At 38.4% G+C, this 27,704-nt stretch overlaps 1 protein-coding gene across 6 annotated transcripts in view; it reads left to right on the top strand.

The window, feature by feature from the left end:
* Positions 1-26,169, top strand: part of ASB3 (ankyrin repeat and SOCS box containing 3) — a 120,738-nt gene extending 94,569 nt beyond the window's left edge. For all 6 annotated transcript variants that reach the window (XM_054024457.1, XM_054024459.1, XM_054024458.1 and 3 more), the window contains 3 exons: positions 6,946-7,197; positions 10,288-10,421; positions 24,309-26,169. In XM_054024457.1, the coding sequence (XP_053880432.1) occupies positions 6,946-7,197; positions 10,288-10,421; positions 24,309-24,565 (643 nt within the window). In that variant the 3' untranslated portion in view covers positions 24,566-26,169. The remainder of the gene's footprint in view (positions 1-6,945; positions 7,198-10,287; positions 10,422-24,308) is intronic.
* The last annotated feature ends 1,535 nt before the right edge of the window (positions 26,170-27,704 follow it).

Here is a 27,704-nt window from a genome sequence, read left to right as displayed (position 1 = left end):
CTCTGTATGCCAGTCTTTTGTGTAAAAACAAAGCAACATAAAATTGTTTTAGACAAGTGCCCCCTCCTCCTCCAAATCTCAGTGTTCCGGGGACAAGACTGTCCCATACCCTGAAAGCAGAGCTTTCAGTATGTTACAGGTGTTGTGAATTACCAAAGAGTTTATACTTACCGTAGATTATAAATCCCTTGAGATCATGATCACTGTGTCTCATTTGTTCTGTACAGTGTGTATGACATATGCTGTTGGTGCTCAACAAATGGTTATTTGATACAACAGGAGGAAAAATTGTAAAATGTAACTACCGTTAATTCACATTTTAACTTAATTTATTTGATATTGAAAGTATATTCTTGAGGCAGGACTTCCTTCCTTCTGCCCTTCAGTTCACTATTTTGTAGTTATTAATTTTATTAATAAAATTGGTAAATCTCTTCTTCCACCTAATTCTGTATATAGTTGGGTTTGTGGGACCTTTGAACAATAAAACCAACATGATAATTATCTCATTATTCTGTGTCTACTATTCCCTCCTCCCAAAACTTGTCCTTAGAGAGAATGCATTACACATGGAACCAAATCTAGATACCAGTGAAAATAATGGTGCAGGATTAGCCCCCAAGACACTTATTGAGAACTCTGAGCTTCACATGTGATATCTTAATGGATCTGATATTGGACTAGGCATTAGAATGATAGAGATATTCAGTACTTGCACATATTGGAGAATAATATTTGATAAACATGTACAAATTATTTTTGCAATAACTACATTTATTATTAATTTAATACTTTGACAGAATGCAATTTTAACTTGTTTTTTATGTACTGTAGATCACAGCACTATTATGCATAGTAATGTTGTGTGGCTAATGTGCTTTTTTTAAAGGAAAATTGTTTAGGCTATTAAATTAGATCTACTTAAAAATCACATTCTAACAGAAGAATGACTCTCGAACACAGGGTTAAATTATTTCCTGGCACAGTGCCACTGAAGTCAAGGAAGTAATGGGAGCAGAGAATTTGGCTTGTCTCTAATTTTAAAAAATGCATCACTTAGTTGATCCAAATAGCACCACCTTTTGGTGCTGTCTTCATTTTGTGCATTCAGTGCTTTCATCTCCTCATTCTGATTTCTTGCCCTGTCCTGATAGGGAAAAAGGCGTAACTGCAGCAAATTTCCAGCAGAAATTTTTTCAGCGGAAAAAAAAATTATGTGCAGCACATGAATTATACGCGTGCACGCAGTGTCGCACAATTTCCCCAGGAGTGAATATTGGTGGAGGAGCCTTATTTTTAGGCTCCTACGTTTGAAAATATTAAACTGTGTATAAAAATAATTCATAAAAACTTTATTAATGTATTGCAAGTTTAAATAACTTCATTTTTTTATGACGCAATGTTAGCCTCTGGTGCTGCAGACACTTACGCACATGCATAACTAGAAGCAGATGAGTAGTCCCATATAAGTCAGTGGAACTGTTCATGTGAGTAAAGTTATGTGCCTGTTGAACTGTTTGCAGGATCAGGACCTGAAATTAATTTTTTTTCATCTGTGGCAGTTTTGTAAAATTCAAATAAGATACCATACCAGTATTGACATGTTTCGGGGGCTGGGAATACAGGAATTTTGTTCCTTATAAATTTTAATCTAAAGTTGCAATAACATAGATTTTCAAAGTAGTTTTACAAAGCCTCAACCTAGTTTAAATTATGATTTAGATTACTTAATTAAAAAAACCCATGGATTTAAATTGGCTTGATTTAAATCACTCCACCCTGACTTGATCACATTAATTACTTGGAATTTTCTGAGCACATAGAGAATCTTCTAAGGGTCCATGTCTGAATTTTAAAAACCCTTCTAATTCCATATAGCAAATTTGAAGACTGTCTCCTGTGAAACCATCTTGTCTGATTAGCAGTTGGGGAAAATTAAAACCTGTTCAGTATAATTGGTGTTCTGTGGAGAAAATGTGTTTCATGTGCCAGAACCTCTTTCCTTCCTTGCCTCAGCTTTCCCCTAAGGTTGTTTTGTTTATTTGTCTATTTTATTTAATTTTTTTGCCATCCCTTTCAGTTTGTATTTCCTTTGTTTTATTTTTCAGTTAGGGTTGTATTGTGGCTTTGCCACAAATCCCAGGTAAGGGGCAGCACATAGTTGTGCTGCTCCAGGAACAAACCAGAAACCAAATTGTGACTCTGAGTCACAATTTGATCTCCCATTCCCCGCTTGATCTGAGTGGGAAGTAATTTATGCCAACCCTATAATTGACACAGATTACCGGTACTTCCCCTTCTATGTTGGTTCAGCTGGGCTGGCTAGAGCATTGGGCAGATGAAGTCCAAATTCTGCCCACTCTTGCTGCTATAGCAATACAGATAGATGATGCAGGAGATAAAATGGACACTTTACACCTCCTTGCTCCTCTGCATGGACATGTTACTAGGGTCATGATTGTGCCCCTTAAGATTTTTTTTCTTGTCTACCTTTCCTTTCTTCCTTCTTTGTCTCTTACTTTGCTTCCTTCTTTCCTCTGTTTTTCTCTTATTACTTTTTTCCAACCAGTCCTCTTTTCCCCTTCCACTTTCCCCTTATTTTAAATGTTAGTTTTTCACAATCTGCTGTATATATTATATGTTGTAAGGTCCCTTTATAATATGACATTACAACTCCTTTTTTTTCCACATAAAGCAGCATGAACAAAATGTAGCTATCTACCCAAATCAAATGCAAATACAGACCCTTAAGGAAAAATCCCCTCTGTTTTTTAAGCAGCTTCTAAACGTTTCTTTTTAATTTACTGCTGTTGTCATTTGCTAAGGGAAGGTGTTGCTTCCTTGAGTGCTGATTCCAAAGTTACCATGGAGCTATTTCGCCTTTGGTTATTTTTTTAAGGCAAAGATAATGATGAAGAGTGAATGTGATTTTGATCATTCATGAAGTACCATGTACAAGATGTTTAAAGCAAGACAAAATCAAATTAATCATATTATTTGTACAGTGCTTTAATTATAGGAGTTTATTCAGTTGCTAAATTACTAGGGTATAAAGTACATCGCTATCTATGATTATTTCCTGATTCCTAGTATCAGATGAGCTGTATCCACACTACAGAAGACACACTTGTTGTTTCATATTATGAAAGGGGTAATTTTGTGATTACCTGGGAAGTTCTCTTATTGTATAGGATGTTGGTCCTAGAGTGGTTGTAACCTTTGATAGGTGGGGAACTGGCAAAAGTGTTCTATGCTGAAGCTTTCAGTAATGTTAGAATTCATTATCCCTGAGAGTTTGATAGTGGTATTGGAGTGTGCATCCTGTACAGATTGATGTTTAGCTAAATTATGCTCAAATATTAAAATTTTCATGACGTTAAGCATATAGTGTGTGTATAATATATGTGAAAGTTATAATGTGCATGCATTTCTCTCCTCATCAATATTCTTGAGTGTCGCATACATTCTTCAACAGGATAGTAAACTCTTAAAAAAAACCTCTCTAAACATATTGTAAAATTGCTTCACAAGAATCTCTCAATATGTGCCATGTATCTAGAAGCAGTACAGAATTTTAATAAATAACCTGCCAGTTTAGTAATTTTCCCGAGTGAAAATGCTGCAGCAACATTTGGCTTAAATTTATTCCGCTTCAGCTAAAAGGGCATATTTCAAGGGAGGAAATCAGCAAGGACATAATTTTTTTTTTAAACAGTGAAAGCATGTCCCTATGACTGTGCCTATTATAGCTAATATTTCTCTGGTCAGGCTGCAAATGATTTTGAATTGCTTGAGGCAGGAACTCATGCAGATCCTGAACTGCGCATGTGAAATCATACATCTGGATAATAGCCAGAATGTGCTTTGCCATGTCTCCTATAAATTATGTATAAGGTTTGCAGTGAAGCAATGCCTAGGGTTTATTGTATTAAATTTCACTGCATACCTCTTAGACCATGTCTTTAAAAATCAATGAGCATCATTTCACTGTTCTGTCCTGTTCTTAGTGTATAATAAATATAGTTTTTAGAAAATGAATCAGCCCTGCTAATAGTACTCAAAAATGTTGCTACAAATGAGACAGGCAGCAGAGGATTAAATTCCAAACTGCCTCATAGAAGCAACATTCTGCAATCAAATTATTAACTAAAGGCCACATGTGCAACCAACACACAAATGATTGGTTATATCATCATTCATTATCACAATATCATTAATAAAGACTAATCACACAGATGTTAAAATATGTCTTGCTGATAATTGCAATGAAGGCAAAGAAAAACTAATGATTTTCACCTTACTTTTTTATCTTTTAAATGAATCAAAGGAATCGAAATAGCTATTTGGATTCAGCTATCTTGTGAATATATGCACAGGTCTTTTAGCCTGCAAAGTCTTGATTAAAATCCAGTATAGAAAAAAATGGATCTTAGTTATGAGATCTTGGGTGACAGCATTTCAGCGTTCTAACACAACTGTCTTCTTTATTGCATCCCACAAAACTCATCTGGACAGCAGATTTTCAAATTAAAAGCAAGATCTTTTTTAAACGGCTCTAATAGAGTTGGGAACTAACTTAGTGTCTCACACAAATCATGCTAAATATAAACCTTAAGGAAAAATGTGAATAGGTTAACTGGTTGATTGCATTACTCTAACTTCAATACCCAGAAAGACAATGGAAAATATTATTGAACAATCAGTTTGTTCAAACCTGGAGGATAATAAGATAAGTAATAGCCAGCAAGGATTTGTCAAGAATAAATCATGCCAAACCAACCTACCATAATTTCCCTCTTTGACAGAATAACTGGCCTAGTTGATGGTGGGAAGCAGTAGATATGAGTTATCTGGACTTTAGTAAAGCTTTTGACACTGTCCTGCATGACATTTCTTAAAAAAACTAGGGAAATATGGTCTAGATGAAATTACTGTAAGGGGGGTGCACAACTGGTTGAAAAAACATACTAAGAATAATTATTAATGGTTCACTGTCAAACTGAGAGGTCATAGCAAGTGGGATCCCACAGGGGTTTGTCTTGGGTCTGGTACTATTCAAAATTTTAATTAACGACTTGGAGTGAAGAGTATGCTTATAAAATGTGAGGCTGTCACCAAGCTCGGAGCACTTGCTAGCACTTTGGAGGAGAGTATTAGAATTTAGAATGCTCTTGATAAATTGGAGAATTGGTCTGAAATCAACAAGATGAAATTCAATAAAGACAAAGGCTGCACTTAGGAAGGAAAAAAATCAAATGCACAAATACAAAATAGGAAATAACTGGCTATGTAGCAGTACTGCAGAAAAGGATCTGGTGGTTATTATAGCGGACCACAAATTGAATATGAGTCAACAGTGTGATGCTGCAGTAAAAACAGCAAATGTCATCTATGATGTATTAACAGGAGTGTCGTATGTAAAATGTGGGAGATAATTTTTCTACTTTAATCAGCACTGGTGAAGCCTCAGCTGAGTATTGTGTCCAGTTTTGTGCATCACACTTTAAGAAAGATATGAATAAATTGGAGAGATTCCAGGAGAGAACAACAGAAGTGATAAAAAGATTTAGAAAACATGACTTATGAGGAAAGATTGAAAGAATTGGGCATGGGGGGGGGGACCTGAAAGCAATTTTTAAATATATAAAAGTGGAAGCTGATCAGTTGATTTCCATGTCCACTGAGTGTAGGAGAAGTAATCGACCTAGTTTGCAGCATAGAAGATTCAGGTTAGATATTAAGAAAAACTGTCTAACTACAGTATAAGGATAGTTAATCATTAGAACAGGTTACCTAAAGAGATTGTGGAATACCTGTTAATGGCGGTTTTTAAAAACAGGCTAAACAAATACCTGCCAAGTATGGTCTAGGTCTACTTAATCCTGCCTCAGCACAGGGGATGGACTAGATGACCTCTCAAGGTCCCTTTCAGCAGTACACTTCTATGATTCTGTGAATTTCAGGACATTTTCAGGATTCTCAGAAATGGGGAGGATTTGATCAAAATGTTATGTACATTGTCTATAAAAGTGAATACATTTAATATATTAAAGAGAAGTGTAATGAAGTGTGTATCCTGTCTTCTTATAACAGAGACATAGGAGACTGGGTAATAGGACTGGTATTTCAACACAGGCTTTCACTTCTAGGTTACCAATTTAAGTGTGAACGAACAAGTGGTGACTGAATATGTGAAAATGTGAAGTTCAGTTCAGTACTTGTTTGGTATTGGAGAGATGACACCAGTAAACTGATATTAATTGTTAGTCTCAGTAGAGAGTCTAGGAATTGAGAGAACAACCTTGCTGCATCTAGGTGATCCATACAAAGCTGGTTTGAAGCATACTGGCAGGACAATATAAGTAGAGCCTTGGTTTGATAAATATTGGTATCTGCATCTGATCTGCAAACATGATCCACGGATATCTGCAGATTTGCTGGGTTCTAGATGTAAAATTTGGAACCAGATCCATCCACAATCTACAAACATGGTCCGCCGATATCCACATCCACGGGATACAAAGCAGATATCTGCAGATTTGCAGGGCTCTAAGTATAAGAAAGCTTGACCTGCTGCTTCCTTGGCTTCAGCTGTTCTGTGGCTAATTAGAAGGCTTAATTTTCCAATACTATACTGATCCAGCATCTTTCACAAACATTACTTAAACTAAAAATGATTGCTGATATAATTTAATTCAATTTCTTTTTTAAACAAATTTTCAGGAACAAAAATGCAAAAGTTTTAAATTTTAATACTGATCTCTTTTGGGGAATACAGACTACTTGAGTGACGTTTTAAGGTGATGCTTTCTAGAAACAATCACTGTTGCAATAGTCTAAAATGGTTTGTTACAAAAAGTTCTCTAGTCTGATTCTATAGTAACTTTAGCAGTGTATTTTCAGTATTATTTTAACAAGATGTCTTGTTTCTGTGTGATATTGTAGGTTTTATGGTTTAATTCCTATTCTTCTGAAGCATGGGATCCACCTACTCGGGATTAATTTAGGATATTGCCTGCATCACAAAAAGTTTTCTTGGTTTCGGCATTTCTTGAAGGTGGGCTGCCCAATGCCTTCTGGGGAATGCTCACTAGAGTTTACAAAATATGCCGTTAAAGCGCAAGAACAGTACAAAGAATGGCTACCATATCTATTGTTGGCTGGATTTAATCCACTGAATCTGTTGTGCAGACTGTGGTAAGAAAAATAATACTGACTTGTATTTTATATGTTGTGTACTAAATACTGATCTCCAAATTCATGACTAACCTAGTTTAACAAACGTTTTCACTGAGCCAGCACATCATAACCAGTGCTTACAGTGAGCCAGGTGACAATGGCTTTCAGACCCAGGAAATAAAATTTCTAACCAGCAAGCCAGATTGCTGAAGGGTGGGTGGCACATTTTAATACCTCTGGGGGAAAACACCTTCTGATTTGCTGCTTTGCCCACCTCCTGGGAAAGAGCAGCCAATCAGAGCTGCTGCAGGAAACAGGCCGAGCTCTCCCCCTTCTGTCATGAGCCCACACTGTTTTCATAGGACAGCAGGGAGCAGGAAGAGACCAGCTGCACAGAGCGACTCTGCCCTCTCTTCCCTCTTGCCCCTCTGAGCTATTGGACAGCTCCCCTGCTCCCTCCCCCTGCTTTCCCCGCTTCCTCCCAGCAACACCCAGCCTGGGAAGAGGGAGAGGTTCCCCTGCTGCACACCCGCCTCCCCTGTCTGGGGGAGGGAGATAGAGAACTCCAGGAGCTGCAGGAGGGGCAGAGATGAGACTGGAGGGGGCAGGAGTGATGGAGACAGAACAGATGGGGGCACAATTGATATGGGGACTGGAGGAGGCTAGATTGAGGGGGCGGGATTGATTTGGGGATTGTAGGGTAGAATTAATTCACCAGGAGCACAGGCAGATTAGAGGTGATGACAGACCCCTCCACATTTTTCAGATCACTTTAAGCACTGAATTCAGTTATCTAACTCAGGATCATGACTGATAGAGATTTCAAATGTCTTGAATGAAAAGTTCACACTGCAGGGCAGGGCTCAATGTTGTAAAACTTTTCCCCTTGTCTGGGAAGAGAGCCAAAGCAAGGCTTGGTCTTTTTTTACTCCATGGAATGGGGTGCTCTGCGTTTTTCACTAAACAGTCTTTCTTCCCTATCAGTTCCCTCCTCCTGTGAAAATGGTGTGCTACCCACCCCAAATCAAATGAACGTATGTAAGTGCAATAAAACAACGGTATAAGAAAAATCTCAGATAATTCTGAGTCAAATGGGAATTTAAACAGTGTGGGAGGGGGAATTCCTCTAGCATTCAGTTCAGTGGCAGGGCGAGAAGGAAGTGGGTAAAATTACAGATTGTCATTGTCACTTGATTTTTTGCCTTAGTACCATAAATTTTATGTTGTTTTATACAAAGTGTGAATTAATTCATTTCCGATAAAAATAACTGGATTGACTGTTTTTACATGTAATTAGGCATTATAGAAATTATTCTAGTATTTAAAGGGGTCAATATATTTATATTCTGATTATTTTTTTCCTTTTTCCATGTTGTCATGCAGAGTGAAAGCTTTGACTCTGCTCTTCCATATGGATGACTTGTAACAAAATATTTTGAAACTATACAAACACATGAAATAGACATCATGGATTAGACAGAGTCCGCGGATTTGGTATATTCGCAAAACTTTGCATATCCTGTTAGTAATTCCATTTACATGTCATCTTTAATTTGCATAGAAGGAGTTGAATTTTAATGTCCACTCAGTTTTAAACATTGATTTGTTTTAAATTTTGTGATGATATTATAGTTGAATTTGTCATACTGCTTACAATGTTAACTTCATCATTTGACTGATTTTCTTGATTTAGTGAAATTTTATATTCATTGATTTTCTACTCAGCATTTAAAGCAACATATTTTAAGCCTGACATGATAAATGGTATTTGTGATTACACTGTACTTACAAATAAAGAGCAGTGTAGGATTACAAGAGAAAACAATATAAAAGTCCTAATTTTTGTGACTCTTGTTGTCCATTTGTATTGTATGTAACATTTTTTTATATTGTCAGCTAAACTGTAAGTGCTTTTATACGTTTCTTGATTTAAATTGTTTAAAACCATTCTTGTTAAAATAACTGCCTGTTACAGTGTAATCTACAGATCTGATATATTTTTGCAACTTTAAATGCAATGCTAGGTTTTTTTCCTCCTGGAAAATAATGGCAGAATAATAGAAAGTAAATGCCATCTGTGCCTATGGTTTATTAACTGTCACTTGCTTATGGTTGTACAACTGTACAATATAATGGTAAGTGTACTACAGTAACAGTAAATTTTAGTGGGAGTATCAAAAGTGGTAAGCAAACTCACCATCTCATTAAAGAAAGCAATGCAACCAGATTCATCACTCCTGTGCATTGTTCAGATAAATGCATGAAAATGACTCTGTTGGTCACACATGAACTAAATTAATGCTGAAAAATGAAATAATAGAAAAAATAGAACAGGCAAGGAGTTTTTTTATTATTAATTTTAGTCACCAGTATATTTGTGTGTTTCACAGCATTTTATGTTTTATCTTATTGGTTGAGTCAGATGAAAATGGAAGAATACATATATAGCATAGACATTATGTGAAAGTGCAAGTATTGTATTTCAGTACATTTCAAATACCTTTTTTAAAAATAACTCCTTTAGACTTCCTGTGTAACCCACTTATTCTGTGAAGGCTATTGTTTACCATTTTTTACACATTTTCTTGGAGAAATGAGAGATAAATCACCCTAAAATCAGTGTGTGCATAAAACTCAATTTTTTTTATTATTCATTAGGTTTTGGTTTGATTATTTTTTAAATTAAATAAGCCATTAAACATTTTTCCAGATGTCATGGAAAGACTAGGCAATAATGTGAGACACTCATTCACCCTGGTGTTGAGAGACCTTATAAAAACCTAGATAGAGATGGAATAAGCAATTCTTGCACAGAAAAATACTGCCTATTACTAAGGCAGATACATTTTAGAGTGTATACTTTCTCTTACAGTGTAGCTTAATTCTAAAAGTAATGGAGGAAGATATAATTGCTTTAGTAAAGTGTTATGCTGTCAAAGTTATTTTAGAATTCCCTTTGATGTTTTGTTATGCTTAGGATGTAGATTTCCAGGAACTTGTTATAAAAACATAAATCTTTCAATATGTTTCCTCCTCTCCCCCAAGATTATCTTTGTGGTAGTGTGTACAACAGTTGACAATGTTATGTGGTAATTTTTTATCGTGTAGGATTTATTCTGTGAATGATGACATCCTTAATTTCACTCTGGAGTTCACTAACTGGAAAAGGCTTCCTCCAGCTGTAGAACAAAATCTCTCTGACCACAAAGAAACCTCCACCTGGGTTCCACATAACCATTTTGGTAAGTAAAACAACCAATCAGCTGATTTCTGCACGTACCAATTTCCAGAATTTAAGAGGAAATAGCTTTTTGGAACAATATGTGAAGATTGCAGAACGTAAAATTAAATTGGATAGAAATTTTGTTTTCATACTTGGGGAAATCAGTAGTTGTCCTAAACTAAGATCATATTTGAATTAATAAAATAAACAGTATAGGAAGTAACAGAGGGTCCTGTGGCACCTTTAAGACTAACAGAAGTATTGGGAGCATAAGCTTTCGTGGGTAAGAACCTCATTTCTTCAGATTCTTGCATCTGAAGAAATGAGGTTCTTACCCACGAAAGCTTATGCTCCCAATACTTCTGTTAGTCTTAAAGGTGCCACAGGACCCTCTGTTGCTTTTTACAGATTCAGAATGTAATTATTGTTATACAGATTAAATAAAAAACTGTCTAAGATAAATACTGTTTTAAGTGCCCTTAAACATGAAAAGGCAGCACGATGGCATCATAACACATATGTATGAAATGAAATTCAGAGAGCCTATTGTTTGGAAAGATTTTGAGGACTGTAATCTAGTTAACTTTGATCTTATTAAGTAATCTTTACTTTACAGGTCAATTAGCTTGACAATTGGTATGGAAAAATCTTCGTAGCTAGTTCAGGGGATTAGTTAGGTATGCCCTTTGGAGGGTTGGTGTAAAATATATTGTAAGGGCACCAAGTGTAAGATAATAGTGAACCTTACTAAAATGATTTGTTCTACCTATTTGAAGATTTAAGGGGAGATGATGGATATTACTTTATTACTTTTTCTAGACAATGTTCCCCTAACTTTGTTTATTGAATTTGATTTATACACTCAATACAAAAATGCCTATCCACTGATCTAAGCACTTTTGACAGTAATTAAAAATACAAACCATATAAATATTATAATAAATACCTAGAAATCCAGCAGCCTCTCTTCCCTCCTATAATTAAAATATAATCAACCAAAAAATGAATAAATATATTTCCACAAATATTCTCTCTCGCCACACACACCCTTCCCAAAAGCCAGTCAGAACAAATGGGCTGTGCAGTACCGAGCTATCTGAAAAATTATGCAATACTCTTTCCTATTGATTCATTGTAAAACTAATTCCTTTTTAAAGTGGTGCTAAAACATCTTTGCAGATGTTATAGCACCGCTTTAAAAAGGAATTAGCTTATGTTTATTTTATAAGACTATTTATGTTTATTTTATAAGACTTTCCCTGGAGTAGTGTATTTAATACTATTCAACATACACCTCTACCCCGATATAACACGACCTAATATAACATGAATTCGGATATAACGCGGTAAAGCAGTGCTCCGGGGAGGCAGGGCTGCGCATTCTGGCGGATCAAAGCAAGTTCGATATAACGCAGCTTCACCTATAACGCGGTAAGATTTTTTGGCTCCCGAGGACAGCGTTATATTGGGGTAGAGGTGTATCTTATTGGAGTGGGGTATTACATAAAGAAATTTACTTGATCAAAGTTTTTCTGTGTTCCCTTAGTTATTAGTGAATATATTTATATTGTAATGAATGCTGCTTTCTTTGCAGTCAATTTCTTCCTCCTGCTTGATCCTTCGGTGGAGTTTTAAATCTGTGTTTTGTTTAGGACATCAGTCTGTTATAGAAATTAATGTGATGTCCTAAATTTAGCATTAGGACTTCACTGCAGGATCTGCTGGGAAAAGACAAGTTATTATTCATAATTACCAAGCATAGTAAGAAAAATATGAAAAAACATGAAATTGTTTCTTATATATTTTAAGTTTTCCTAGTATGAAAAAGTATGAGAATGATTATACATTTAGAAGACTTAAAAGTGTTCCATTTAGGAGCTAGAATATGGGGGCAGTTAGTAACTCCTACATTTTTGGTAGTCTTCCTTGGTGGTCTTAGTCAAATTGTAGAAGGTAGAAGCAGACCATCCTCAGACAGTGTGCTTGATTTCCCAGGGCCAGAATGCTTGCATAATCAAGCCTAGTGAGAAAAGTCAGAGAGAGAGAGAGAGAGAGAGAGATCATCCTAAGCACCTCACAATTTTTTTTGTTTGTTTTTTATTACTGCTCAGTCAGCTCTAGCCAGAGAGAGAGGAAAGGCAGGCACATTGAGGTACATCCTGCATGTATGTGGCATGTTACACTGGACATTTGAATGTTACTAGGCCTTGAATGGTACTAAGAATCCCAGAAGATTTAATATCAGAAATTAAACATGAAGTATTTGTGCTAAATATAAAAGAACCTGTCATTACATCTCATTTCTGATATGTTTATTTCAAGCACTCCAGACTGAGAACATTAACCACTGTAGGTGAAATTCACCCCAGTGCAGAGGAATAGTACAGGTCTATGTATAACTTAACTTCTACTATAGCCCTATTTTGATGCTTTAGTGAATCTCTATGAGTATGTCTACACTGCAATTAAAAACCCATGACTGGCCCGTGCCAGCTGACTCGGGCTAGGGGGGTTTGGGCTAAGGGGCTGTTTAGTTGCACTGTAGATGTATGGGTTTGGGCTGGAGCCCGGGCTCTGGGACCCTCCCTCCATGCAGGGTTCTATAGCCCAAGGCTCCAGCCTGAGCACAAACACATACACTGCAGTTAAACAGCCCCTTAGCCCAAGTCCCTTAGCCCAAGTCAGCTGGCATGGGCCAGCACAGATGTCTAACTGCAATGTTTACCCTATATCGGTAGTTCTCAAACTTTTGTACTGGTGACCCCTTTCACATAGCAAACCTCTGAGTGTGACATTCCCCCCCCAAAAATTAAAAACACATTTTAAATATATTTAACCCCATTATAAATGCTGGAGGCAAAGCGGGGTTTGGGGTGGAGGCTGGCATCTTGTGACCCGCTGAGGGGTCCCAACCCCCAGTTTGAGAACCCCTGCCCTATATGGTGTACAGGCAGCATTTGTACTCTTAGGGTATGTCTACATTGCCATGTTAGCCCAGGGTTAGTAGAACTTAAGTTAGGAGACCCTGGGTTTGTTAACTGAGGGCTTGAGCATCTACATTTATTTGTAACCCTAGGATAGGAATTGTTGAACCATGGGTCCCAACCTGGGGCTCCAGCATCTACACTGCATTATGCGGGCCCAAGTCCAACTATCCATATCCCAGATTTTCTAATGCCCTCCCAATAACATGGCCACTCTTTGTTCATGGTACGGCATAGGAAAACTTGACTGTCTGCCAAACTTGACTGTTTGGGGCAAAAAAAAGTCAGCCTGTGGGATTGTGGAAAACTTTTGGTGGACTCCCAGAGCACGAGTCCAGTGGAGCATCTGTGCTGCAAAATGATAGGACTTGAACCCTGGGTCCCAGCTTGACTTAGGCTCGGCCCCTCTCCCCTATGGGGTCCCAGGACCTGAGTACAAGCCCTGGCTTAGCATGATTTGTGTGTGGACGGAAGGAGGATTAGACTTGAGCCTGTGTTTGCAGCCTGGGCTTATACTGCAGTGTAGACATACCTCAACAAAAGGCAGCTTTTCTTCACAAAACAGTGGAGGTGTACACACTACAATGCTACTTTTGCCAACAAAACTCTCTTGTTTTGGCAACAAAATAAAACCACCTCATCCAGACACACAGAGCTTTTTGCGGGAGAGTTTTATCAAGTTTCATCAGTGTAGACACCACTCTTGGTTTTGTCACTGTAAATGGCCTCCAGGAGGTGTCTCACAATGCTCATCCTGACTGCTCTGGTCTTCAGTTCAAACTCTGCTGCTCTGCAGCCAGGTAAACAAGCATCTGTCCCTCCCGCTTTAAAGGCCCGGGAATTTTTGAAGTTCTACTTCCTGTTTGCTCGATGTGGAGAGCACACATTGCATCTTCCCAGCTGACCTTGGCAGCTCCACGCAGCACATGTTCTCCCACTTGGACTACTGCAGAGTTGTTGAATCTACTGAGTACATGGGGAGAGGAGGCTGTCTAGACCCAGCTTCTCTCTAGCCATAGGAATTTTGATACGTATGGTCAGATTTCTCACGGCTTGTGTGATAAGGGCTATGAATAGGACACAGTGCAGTACCAAGCGAAGGTAAAGGAGCTGAGGCAGGCATACCAGAAGGCAAGGGAGGCAAACTGTCACTCCACTGCTACGCTGAAGACCTACCGCTTCTATAAAGAGCTGGACGCCATCCTTGGCGATGATCCAACCTCCATCACTAAGAGCCCCGTGGATACTACGGTGGGGCTGGAGATGGCGGACAGTGGACCTAACCCCGAGGATGAAGTCATGGATGAGGAGGTAGAGTTGGAGGACAATGTGGAGCCCATTGGAGGGTTGTCCGGTGGGGTGGCGAATCAGGAACTCTTCTCCACTCTGGAGGTGTCTACCCAGTCCCAGCAGTCCTCCGGCAAGCAAGAAGCAGGAGAGGAGATCCCTAGTAAGTGATCTTTTTGAGTTGATGCTGCTTAGTTATATGACATATGGCTTTCTTTTGCTTTGTATAGTATAGAAGTAGGTGAATGGTGAATGGATAGAAATGTGCAAGACTAGCTGTGTTTGAATGTGCTCCAAATTCCCATGCAGTCCAGCAGAACAGTATATTGATGCACACCAAGATTTCACGCGAATCCTCCAGAGAGATCTCTAGAAAACATTCCTGGAGGTACTCGGCAATCCTCCCGAAGGTTCCTTGGCAGAGCTGCTTTGTTCCTTCCCCCATTGTAGGAAACTTTCCTGCGCCACTTGCCAATGGGACCAAAGCAGCGTGCAGGGACCAAAGCGGCACACAGGCGAGCAGCATATGGATCGGGTCAGTAGATGCATCCTTGCTTAACCTCAGCAGTGTGGAAAATGGTGGCAGAATTTATAATATTGTCCCTACTCGTCTGTACTGATCTGCGTGAATCATCACTAACACTCTTTGCCGCAGCTTGAACATCCCCCACTCTCCCGAGACAAACTCACCATGTTTAGGGTGTTCGCCCAGATGTGTGCTTGCCAAGGGTCAGTGAGAAGGTAATTGGTATGTTACAAGAGATAAACTTTACTGTAATGATTCAGTGCTGTGCATGAACTAACAATCATGCTTCTGTGTATTGTATCTTGTGCTTCTGCAGATGTGGCTTTCAGGGGAACCCTCTACACATCAGCCGATACAGAACTGTTTTCCAGGCCCTCCCTAAACTCCTCCCACACATTCCTTTCAACTTTCCGGAACATCTGAGTATCACGTTCACTTCATCGCTTCGGACAGTTTCCAAAATGCTAGCTGGACTTGCGCACAGCTATGAGACCCTCTAATGTCCTGCTCTGCTATCTCCCTTCCCACCAAGCCATGCTAATTGGTGTTTAATAAAAACAAACACTCCAAAAGATAACCAATCTTTATTTGTGTCCTACAAATTGTCATTGCAGCCAATAGGAAAACATATACATGCAGTTTAATCATTTGCTTACTGCAAATTCTGCTCAGGAATCATCACAAGTGTTAGGCAAACAAACAAAACTCAAATTAGTGAAGCATGGCTGTATAGAAATACACATTACTGGTTCTCATTCTCAAAATGTTGCCGCAAAGCCTCCCTGATTCGAGTGCCCCCTGTTGTGCCCCTCTAATAGCCCTGTTATCAGGCTGCTCAAAATCATCAGCCAAGTGATCTGCCTCAGTGTTCCACCCCTGGGCAAACTTTTCACCCTTAACCTCATAAATATTACAGTGAGTGCAGCAGGCAGCTATGACCATTGGAATGTTTTCCTCACTTAGATCTAACCTGCCATAATCGCCAGCACACTTCTAATTGGCCAATTTCACATTCCACGCTCATTCTGCACCTATTTAACCTATTGTTGAAGGGCTCCTTGCTGATGTCCAGGTTTCCCATGTAAGGCTTCATGACCCATGGGAGTAAAGGGTATGCGAGGTCTCCAGGATCACTATGGGCATTTCAACATCCCCAAATGGAATCTTCTGGTTTGGAAAGAAAGTCCCTGCTTGCAGCTTTCTGTACAGGCCAGTGTTCCTGAAGATGCATGCATCATGCACCTTCCTGGACCACCCTGGGTTGATGTCAGTGAAATGGCCATGGTGATCAACAAATGCCTGCAATACCATGAAGAAGTACCCCTTTCGATTGATGTACTCTGTCGTAAGATGGTCCGGTGCCAAGATTGGAATATGTGTTCCATCTATTGCCCCACTGCAGTTAGGGAATCCCATTTCCGCAAAGCCATCCACTATTTCAGACACATTGCCAAGAGTCACAGTCCTTTGAAGCAGGATGCAACTAATGGCTCTGCACACTTACGTTAACACTGCCCCAATGGTCAACTTCCTGTCTGAATTGATTTGAGACCAACTGGTAGCAGTCTGGAGTTGCCAGCTTCCACACTGCCATCGCCACGCACTTCTCTACTGAGAGGGCTGCTCTCATTTTGGTGTACTTGTACCTCAGGACTGGGGCAAGCTTCCAAAGGAAGGTGGCTTTCCACATCCAAAAGTTCTGCAGCCACTGCTCATCATCCCAGACGTGCATAACAATGTGATCCCACCACTCAGTGCTCGTTTCCTGAGCCCAAAAGTGATGGTCCACTGAGTTCAGCTGCTCCGCGAATGCCAAAAGTAATCTGATGTTGTTTCTTTCCATAGCACACAGCAAGTCAGGCAACTCTGATACCTGTTCAGATGGGGAGCTCATGATATCCTTCATGACTGTCCGTGATGTGTTAATGACAGTTACCACAACAGCAGAGAGCAGTGCAGTATCCATCTTTTCACACACACAGGGCGGGTGCACAGTAAACGGGAGCCGTTGAAAAATGCTGCAAAATGCAGTCGGAAGCCCATAGAATGCTGGGACAGAAATAACTGCATCATGGGACATTGAGCCTGCACCCATGATGCGCTGTGATCCACTCCACCATCCCACAAGTTCTAGCTGCAAGGTGGCAAGTAGCACAGTGGGATGGCTACCCACAGTGCACTGCTCTCACTGTTGATACTAGAGCACCAACTGTGGACGCGCTTTGCCGATAGGAGGAGCATAGTGTGAATGTGCAATAGCAATGTTATTATAGCGCTTTTTGATCATCGACAAAACTCTGTAGTATAGACAACGCCTTAGTGTCTGCATAAGGAAAACTGAAAGTGTAAACCGAAACCAGGATTGTAATGTGATAATACCAAAATATAGGGTGCTTTAGTGATTTTTTCCCCCCCTTTAAATGGGCAGCTGAGGGGGGGAAAAAGTTGCACAGGTCAGTTCTGGATTCATGAAATTCCTATATTCTTTTTCCATCTCTTCCTCCCTCACTTTTCCAAACCTCCTAATTTCCTTCTAATAGTTGTGAGAACTGTGCTTATTATCAGTCAGAAAGTGGGATAAGCAGCCTCCTCAGAATTTAATGCCACTGCTTTCAAGAGTAACATTTTTCAAAAAATGACTGATAAAGAGTTAGTTTCTTTCTTTTTGGGGGGGGGGTCCCATCATCATGAGGGCTAAAAGGGACTCTCATCCCTTTTAGAAAACACCATGTTACTGCATTCTATATTTTTGTGCTACATTTCGGATGGGACTGTTTGTTGGGACAGAATACTTCATGTGTAGCAGCAAAGTTGGTTGAGTGTGGTATGAGGGTGAAAGGTGACATAATATTTTTTTTTTTGTAAAGTGGAACTTTTTTCTTTGAAGATGCTACATTTTAGAGAGTTTTACCTTAAAAGAATATTGATTTATTGCAGCTATTAAACTGCTCTCCACTGTCTCTGCAATAAGTTCATCTTATTTTTTTACTTGAGGCTTTTTTTAGGAAAAGAGGCTATGTTTTTAAGTCAAATGAAAAAGAGGGAGATATGAAATGGATCTTGTCTCTTTATAGTTAATGTGAGTTTTGAACTGTGCTGTACTTTAAGTTGGTGGAAGATCATGGAAAATTTCAATATAACTGGCAACCTTTTTTGCTTTTGTAGTTAAAAGGTCTCTTTTTGTGTCTTGTATTTGTGAGGCAATCTTCAGCGTGTATATATGGTATTAAGTATAAAACTATACTAGTAGTAGCATTTTCCAGGAAATAGAAGTATGCTTCATGTCAAAGTAAAAGTGACATTTTACAACCTATATGCAGACTGTGGAACATATAAACATGATGACTGAAAATAAATGAAATTGAAAGCACCCAAGGCAAACATCACATTGTATAACCATTAAGTACTGTATACTTGACTGAATATATGAGTAAATGAATTGTTTGGGAATGAAAGGAATAAAGATAAATACAGTAGAACTTCAGAATTACGAACACCAGAGTTAGAAACTGACCAGTCAATCACACACCTCATTTGGAACTGGTAGTACTCAATCACACAGCAGAGAACCCAAAAAGCAAATACTGTACAGTACAATACTGTGTTAAACATAAAGTACTTAAAAAAAAGGGAAAGTTTAATTTTTTTTGACAAGGTAAGGAAACTGTTTTTGTGCTTAATTTAAATTAAGATGGTTAAAAGCAGCATTTTTCTTCTGCATAGTAAAGTTGCAAAATTGTATTAAGTCAGTATTCATCTGTAAACATTTGAAAGAACAACCATAACGTTTTGTTCAGTTACCAACATTTCAGAGTTATGAACAACCTCCATTCCTGAGGTGTTTGTAACTCTGAGGTTCTACTGTACTCTATAGTACATTACTATAGATAGATTGGATATGGAATTCATATTGGGAAAACTATTGTCTCTTGGGTTAAAAACATGATCCTAGGTATTAAATTGCTGTGGATGATCTTCCTCAATGGAGACTGATCCCAAAGATTTGTCTTATATGCTAAAATCCTATTTTTTTGTGTTTCATTCTGTCCCATTGAAATATGTATTATTATCCTATACTTCTGCTAAGTATTCTGTATTTTACTCAGAGGGTTATAGGACCTTGTGTTTGGCAGTTGTAGAATTCCATAATTAATACTGCTGTTCACAAAGGAAGGAGGCAATTGCACATCTCTAGTAATTACTTAGTATTAAAAGTTTCAAGAATTTTGAGCATGTAGCATTACAGTATATGTGTATTTAATGGTCAAAGTATTCAGTGACACATTACAAACTATATTAACCTATAGGATAAACAGTCCCTTAGTTACTGTGAGATTGATTTTTAGCTGTTAATCTATCAGGTTAAGGATCATAGAACCAAAAGCCCTAGCAGATGTGTTAGTCTCAACAATAGAACCAAAATGATCCTATTGAAATTGTATCCTTGCAATTGTAATACCATCTTTAAGGCATTTTGACCTCAAAATGGTACACCTTTTCCAAAAAATAAAAAAGAAAGAAATTGAACTCAAATAACACATACAATTAATAACAGTACTCTGACTTTAAGATACTATGCAAATAAAAGAGAAATTAATCACCAGTAACTTATTATTTATAGTGTGTGTGTACATAAATAAATAAAATATAGTAACTAGTTGCTTGCAAATCAACATTCTTGGCATATACACACCTACTGTTATGAGCTTGGAAACATCTAAAAGAGCAGTGCCCATTGGGGCCACACATTATTGCAATCCCCAAGCATTCAAAAGCAATGAGTCTGACTCCCTAAAACTCATGAGATTGGCTTAAAACTCATGAGATTAAAATAATAAATTTTATTTCATTTTATTTGTTTTGTGCCTTTTGAGTTCACATTTTCAAGGCTTTATCCACAAATATGAGGGCTAGAAACTTTTTTTTTAATTGGTTAGTTGAGATTCTCATGTAATCATGTTACTTCAGGAGCTGGGACTTCAAGAAAAACACCAAATATTCTAAGACTTGTGATGAAGTTGCAGAGCTGGCAGCATTGCAAATGCCCCTTTTCAGATACAAACAAAGAGAGGCTATAAAAGGAACCTTCTCATGCCTCCATCCACAGCTTTTTCTACAAAATTAAAAAAAAAAAATTGGGTGAGGGAGATGGATCTGCAGATGCAATGTACCTGAACAGCAGATACCAGCAAAATAACTTTTCTTTCTCCTTTGCTAATTGTTCTGCAGATCCTCAATCACAGGGGATACAGAAAACCAAAACCCAACATTAACCACCCAAGAAGGAGAGCAGAGGAGGCCTAATTTAAACAATGATTGCAGAATTGCCATCTGAAGGGAGCATTTTAAGAGAGTAATGCCTGACTGGCAATTCATGTGGTAGTTTTACAAATCTTGATCCTAGGCACACTAAGCATGCCATTGAAGCTGTAACTAGGTCTACTAGAGTGAGGTATCTGATCCTAAAGAATACCAGCTAGATCATAACAAGCCTGCATATACAGCCTAATTCATTTAAAAAGTCATTCAATAAAACTAAGATTCCTTGTAAGATAAGGGTGAAATGAGAGCAGTTGGTGCTGTGGTACCCTTTTCAATAATCTTAGTTGCTAAATAGTCTTGCTCAAATTGTTTGGAGGCACTAGTATGCCGGTGTTCTGCTAAACTGTGATGGGGAGGGCTCATACATCATAAAAGTGTGGATCTGTAGAGGGCATTCTGAAGGAGAATCAGTTGCTAAGGCTGTCGCTTAATCATTAACTCACAGCATACTCTTCAATTTTGCTGAAATCTGCTGGTTTCTTTCTGATATCTGCTGCAATATCTAAGAAACATGTCAGACCTTTGCTATAGTTTTTGTGTGCGTTGATAAATAATACATAATCCAGGTCTTGCATTGAGCCATTTTGACAGTTGTTGCCATACCAGCATTTCTCCACCAAAGCAGTAATCTGCACCGTGAGGCCCGCCTACTTCATTGGAGATCAGGTGAAATATGACACTGAACAGTAGTAGTGCTGTTGGGTGACCTCTGGCAGCTATTCCTCTGTGGCCTCTTGTTTCCTGACTGACTCTTTCTTCTCCTGGAGAATAGAACTGATGTCCACTCCCTTCTGAGGGTATGTCTACACAGCAGCTGGGAGCATACTTCCCAGGGTGGGTAGACAGACACACACTAGCTCTGCTTGAGATAGTGTGCTAAAAATAGCTCTGTGGCCATGGTGGCATGGATGGTGGCTTGTATTACATAACCTGGGGGTTGGACAGGTATGTATAAACTGGTCATCCCTCTGCACCGTGGAGGAGGAAGTTTCCCCTGTCCACATAAGCCAGGGGATGGGGAAAGGAAGAGAATTCCCCGCACCCATTTTGTGGGAAAAGCCAAAGAGGATTGTCACCATCAACAAGGCTTGAAAAATATACCCTTTTACTCCTATTAGCCTGAGAGAAAAGGCAGTAAAGAAATGGCAGGGGACAGAGAGAAAACAACTTTAAAGTTAAGACATTGTTCTAGCTATTCATGTTACTGTCCTTTATTATATTTCCTTGGCAAAAAGGGGACCTCAAAGGCAGGGAATTCCACTTTAAACCTTTGGAGAGACAACAGATTGTTTGTGGCCTGAGAGGAAAGGAACTCTGAGGTGATAGTAGCCCGGGAGTAGGGAACATAGATACAAGTTTGTTTTTTTCCAGTTAGAGCACAGATATTTTATACAAGTTCTTGTTGCTCTGTCACACTCCTAATCTTGAGATAAAGGTCAGCCAATTACTTATGGAAACCACGTAGCCACACACCACCGATTGGGAGAGTGTGGGTAGGAGTGTGAAGATACAGTATGTGATCGTCATTTGCTAAATAGACCAACCGAAGAATGAAATACCATCTTTTAATAATGAAAAGGTTAAGTTAAACTCTGATCAGAAATTGTTTTTTCCTGTCTTTTGTGTGGGTCGGCTAGTATAACGTAATGTCTGCACTTGGGTAATAGTTAATTTAATTAACCTTCACTCTTCTCTCCATAGCTTTCCCCTCTCTGTTAGCTCACTCAATAGATGGACGATGTCCTCTTTTAAGCTTGATTCCTTTTCTTTTATTCCTCCTCATTCCCCTCTCCCCCCAACTGATTTAAACTCTTACCATGTTCCCTTGATCCGGACTCTCTTTTCCTAACATTTGAAGTCTGACACCCTTCACTAACTCCATTGCTTCTCCTCTTCCTTTCTGCCACTGAGCACTGTTGGCAAAAAATCTGGCATGCTGATTCTTTTTATGCTTTTTAAATCTACCTTAAATTCCATTCAAACTGGGCTCTTTGTTCTGTAAGCAAGTCCTAATGCCATTCTGGAGACTTGGCTTTTAAGGTTTAATGAAGCCTTCCATTTTAAACCAAGTTTGGATCTTTTCATTGCACCCAAATTTATCAATCTACCTAACATTTTTGAGGTTTTATGTTGTGCCAGGGCAAAAATTTTCTAGAGCATCTGAGGCAAATCTGAGAGACTGGGGAGTCCAAAAAATGACACAATCTCACTTTATGGATATATTTATAATATATTTATTTAATTTTTGCTCATCATAACTCAAAAATGGGTTGGGCTAGATACTGCTGCTCTGGTTTAAACCTTGGTTTTGGCAAAATTACTGTAGCAGCAGAATTATTGTAGATGATTATACCACTTGGCGCTGTCAGATTGGTGGTAAAGAGGCCTTAGTAAAAATGAGAATCAGATCCTTAAGTGTTTATAAAAGTCATGAATTTTTATAAGATTGTGACCAAGAGATTGTTAGTGAGAAATGTGAGTTTAAAACAAATTTTTCTATAAAATAAGAAGGGGAAGATGAGAGAGAAGGTGATGAAAGGAGAGAATTACATTATGGAAGACTCAACACAGTTAAGTCTCCCTGTCTCCTTTCTCTTGTATAATCAGATATATTTTTGTTCTCTTCTGGTGTCTGTCTGAAACAAAAATTGAGCTCGTACCAGGCCATGATATTCCTTAATATAAGAGAGTGTCTATGGAGACATTGCTGCTTTTTCAATTTTTAGCAGATTGGTCATTCTTAATTAATCAGATTTATAGCAACATTTTAGGTAAAACAAAATCTTAATGTATTATATGAAGGCTTAAAGCTGCATTTCAGCATCTGTATTATTTATTTATTTGGTGTATGCAATCTGGCCAAGCCGCAGCATTCTTGTAAACGATGTTCAAGGTACGAAGACCTCCAGGATGTTGAGTCATTTTGCAGTCTCCAACAATGTGTGTCATGGTTTGTGGTTGTCCACATTGACATAATGGACTGTCTGTAAAACGCAACCAAAATTCCACTGTTGCATCTGTATTAAATAGTAACAACATATTGCAATGTATTTTTTCTGCATTAGTACACCACTTGACTTTTGGGCTGCAATTTGATGAGACACAAGCCAGGGATATATAGATATTCATATTAGCTATATTGTATCTATATGTGTGTGAGAGAGAGTTTGCACAGGGATGGTTTATAATTTCTAATTTCACAATAAAACATATTAGCCAACACAATAGGTTAAGACAACTCGTAGGTATGTTTTACAAAAATGTAATTGTGAGTCTTGGTTCATTAAAGGAGAAGCTGACTAGTAATAGCCTGAATAATAATAAGAAAAGATGGCAATCATACTATCATGAACCAACTACTTTTGTCATCAATATTTACTCTTTTCTCCCCACAGTAAATTAGTGTTTCCATTGTTGACTTTCCATCATCTCAATTTAATTTTATCATTCCCTGTGTGTACCATGACATCTGCCAATCTCTGTCCAAGCAACTGGCGGTTTAGGCGAATTGAGTGGAACTTTTTAGTAGAGGGTGAAATAGTTTGTTTTCATATATGTCAAGATTAAGGTATTTTTACCCAGCTGATACAGAGACATTCTAACATGCTGGTTTTCAAACTGCTAGGCTTCTTCAGACATTAGAACTCTAATTAATCATCTGGCAAGTGGTTTATTTGATGTCCTTTTATCAAAGGAGAACTGCCTAAGAGAAGCAAAAATATAAGCACATAGTTTAATCCCATAGTTCTTTTCCTCAATTTGATTTTTTGTTTCTTTCATTTTACAGCCTTTATCCCTTCTTTGGCTCACCTTTGTCGTCTTGAGATCCGGTCCATTTTAAAAAGTGAACACCTACAATCTGACCAGTTTATCCGTAAATTGCCCTTGCCCACTTGTCTACAGGACTATCTGCTATATTTAGATATATTGAGAATAAATGGCATTCCAGAACTGGTGGATGTTCAGGGTGAATGGGATGAAGGAACATTTTACCCAACTCATTCCAGTTCAGAAGACACCAAGAAGGGAAGCATGTGTTGCTGATGCTTGATAGTCCAACTGCCTGAGACTGGACCCAAATGTTGCAGACTTTATGAATGTCGATTAGCAGACTCCACAGGAGAGCTACTGTATCTGCATATTTGCTACTCTAGTAAAGAGTTTTTTTCACATTGCAGTTTACATTTTAATTAGAAGTATGTTGCAAGTTATGATGTACTCAACTACATGGAAAGCTTTTAAAAAAATCTGTTCTAGTTCCCCTTCATTTGTATTCTTTCTTTCAAAAGAAAATTCCTTCCTCTTATGTGGTAAAATCAACCTGTTCAGTGAACATAGTTTCTAGATAGCTATCCCTGTCAGTCACTAAGTTAATGTGAAAAATCCTATTACAGATACTATATATGCCAAACAAAATATGTTTTAAAGTAAAAAAATTACAAATTATATGAGTATTCTGTATTTACACGTTTAGAAATGGCCTAGGTGAGCCAGACATCTGAGATCACTGAATGTCCAAAAGGAAAGTGCTTGTTGAGGTAGGTCTGATCCTTGTGATAACGGACAATAATCTGTTTTAATTTGTATGAATTAATCTATAATTAATTGCTTCTATTCTGTCTTCCATGAAAATGCCTTAGGATATTCATTTTATTATAAAAATATACATAGTATTTTATTTGCAAACCAATAATACTTCCTCCCTCCCTCCCAACTTTAAAGACATGAAAATGAAATTTTTGGTACTTAACAGATGTGGATCAGGGTTCATGCACATACTTGATAGAAGAAAAAAGCATTATTCAAATTAGTGTTTGAACAGCACATACTATAGTTGTATTTGGAATGATGTTATAGTAGAATTGAAATGCTGCAATAATCCCAAATTTCATGTTCACATTCATGGACTATTTATTCTAGTTTCTTAGAAATTAGAGTGCAAAAGGAATTCAGGTTCAATATGAGTGTGGTGATTTGTCCTATTAATTACTCTAAAAAGTATTTTGGAGTTTCTTACTAATTCTTTTATCAGGAGATTAAGCACCTACCTGTTCAGTGATCTCATATCTGCTGGTTGCAAAGAGGAGTTTAATCTGCTGAATGTATTTATTTTTTCTTTAATTACATAGCATTAACAATCTCTGTTCTGATTGGTAATCACTTGAGTTCTGGCCCTGTTTGGGATATTTCTGGAGTTGGAATGTCTGTTCTTGCTGGCTATCCTCACTCACTACTTTTCTGTTACTAAAGTCCCAACTATGTCATTATCTAGAGCTGGCCATGGTCAAGAATGCAAACAATGGTGAATATTGTAACTTAAATTAAAAAAATAATTACTGCTGGGTTGGAAAAGTTAGCCATCCTTCATAAATGGAAATGCAAACTATAAAAATGAGCGAGAACAGTCTACTCAAGTTCCTTCATGCCTTCAAAAGATCTTATTAGCTTAGTACCTTTATTTCCGCATGAGGTTTGTACTGAGAGGAATTTGATAACACTGAGTAGAGATGTGCCTGTGTACTGTGCTTTACCAGAGTGCATATGTTCATTGTTAGGATACAATGCTAATGTTGTAATCTTTGGTATCGCCTATGTTTTCCATGTGTTATCAAACTGTTTGTCTCATTCAATAAACAATTTAAGAAGAAAATTTCCATGTTGGAGTTCTTATCAAATTTCAACATGCTTGCCTATGAGTCAGTCTCATTTAGTCTCCCTGCAATTTTCATAGGAGTGATTTTCAGACGATCATAGTGTGCACCAATGTTCCCTCTAATTTTTTCCATGCAGGTGCGGAGTGAATTTTGTTATGTGCACCAATATCGAGGTAATGTGCGGATGTGCGCCACCAGTAGAAACAAAAAGCCTAGATATAATATATATTTTTTTAAAAGTTATCATAGGGATAATTACTCCAGCCAGGACAGGTTAGACATTTTAGAACTCACTACCCAAAGAATTAAATTTAAGCATAAGAGAAAAATAAAATCATGAAATGCATAGACCAGTCAAAAAACTGAAATAACAGTACTTTGAAAGAATAAAATGACAGAGAACATATGTGCATTGCAGGAAGTACCAAGAAGTAATAATAACAACAGCAAAACAAGTATGTGTTGGAAAGGGAGTGTGAAAGAGCCTGTGTGTGTGTGTGTGTGTGTGATAGATAGAGACTGTGTGTGCACACAAGTGTGTCAGAGATAGACATACTGTGTGTGTGTGTGAGAGAGACAGAGAGACAGACTGTGTGTGTGTGTATGTGTGTGTCTCTCACACATACACACACACACACAGAGTCTGTTTCTCACAGAGACTGTGTGTGTGTGTGTGTGTGTGTGTGTGTGTGTGTTGGCTGCTGGGGAAGCCTATGAGAGACTGTGCACTGTCTCTCTAAGGCACCCATCAGGAAGCTCAGACCTCAGCAGCTGAGCTCTCCTGCTCCTGAGTCCTGTCCCCTCTTCCCTGCTCTGCGGAGATAGGGTACAGGGGAAGGGGTCACCCTGACATCAGGGCCCCTTCCCCCGCTCTGCACAGCCAGCAGGAGGGTCCCAGGGGCTCCAAGGCAGAGGGCAGGAGCAACACAGCTGCAGAGCAGTGGAGGGAGAGGCACCTGAACACACGCCAGTGTGCGCCATTCTGCTAATCAAGTGTGCGGCACTTGCTTCACTCCGGGGCAGCTGCACAAGGGAACACTGGTGTGCACCACATCTTAATAGAAACAGTTTCCTGGATCACATCCATTCCCTTTCACAATTGTGCAGCCCATTTCCTGCACCTGTAAGTGATCACATATGCCCAGTGGCAACACAGCAATTGTTTATATGGAAAAGTAAGAATAAAGTATTATGTGGTTTTTAGCTGTCTTTCAATGAAATTTAGCAGCTGGAAATAGGAGGCAATTGCCAGCCAGCTCCATCTCATTGTGGATCCCAATAATTGCTCTATAGACCACCAATGGACCAAAGACCACAGGTGGAACCTATGCTTCAGAAACTTGTCATCTTTGGTTTTAAACTCAAAGCATTGTTAAATGTGAAATAGCAGGTAATTAAAAACAGAAGAGGCCAAATGTAAAGTAAGCTGATAATTGGAATAAAAATATATCCTTTTTACATTATGCTTGTATTGATATCCTTCAAATGCCAAAATGATTGTGTTTTTAGTAATGTAGAGTGCAGATGTG

Source organism: Malaclemys terrapin, chromosome 3 (assembly GCF_027887155.1).
Source record: "Malaclemys terrapin pileata isolate rMalTer1 chromosome 3, rMalTer1.hap1, whole genome shotgun sequence".
NCBI lineage: Eukaryota > Metazoa > Chordata > Testudines > Emydidae > Malaclemys > Malaclemys terrapin.
This window is presented reverse-complemented; position numbering and strand designations above follow the sequence as displayed.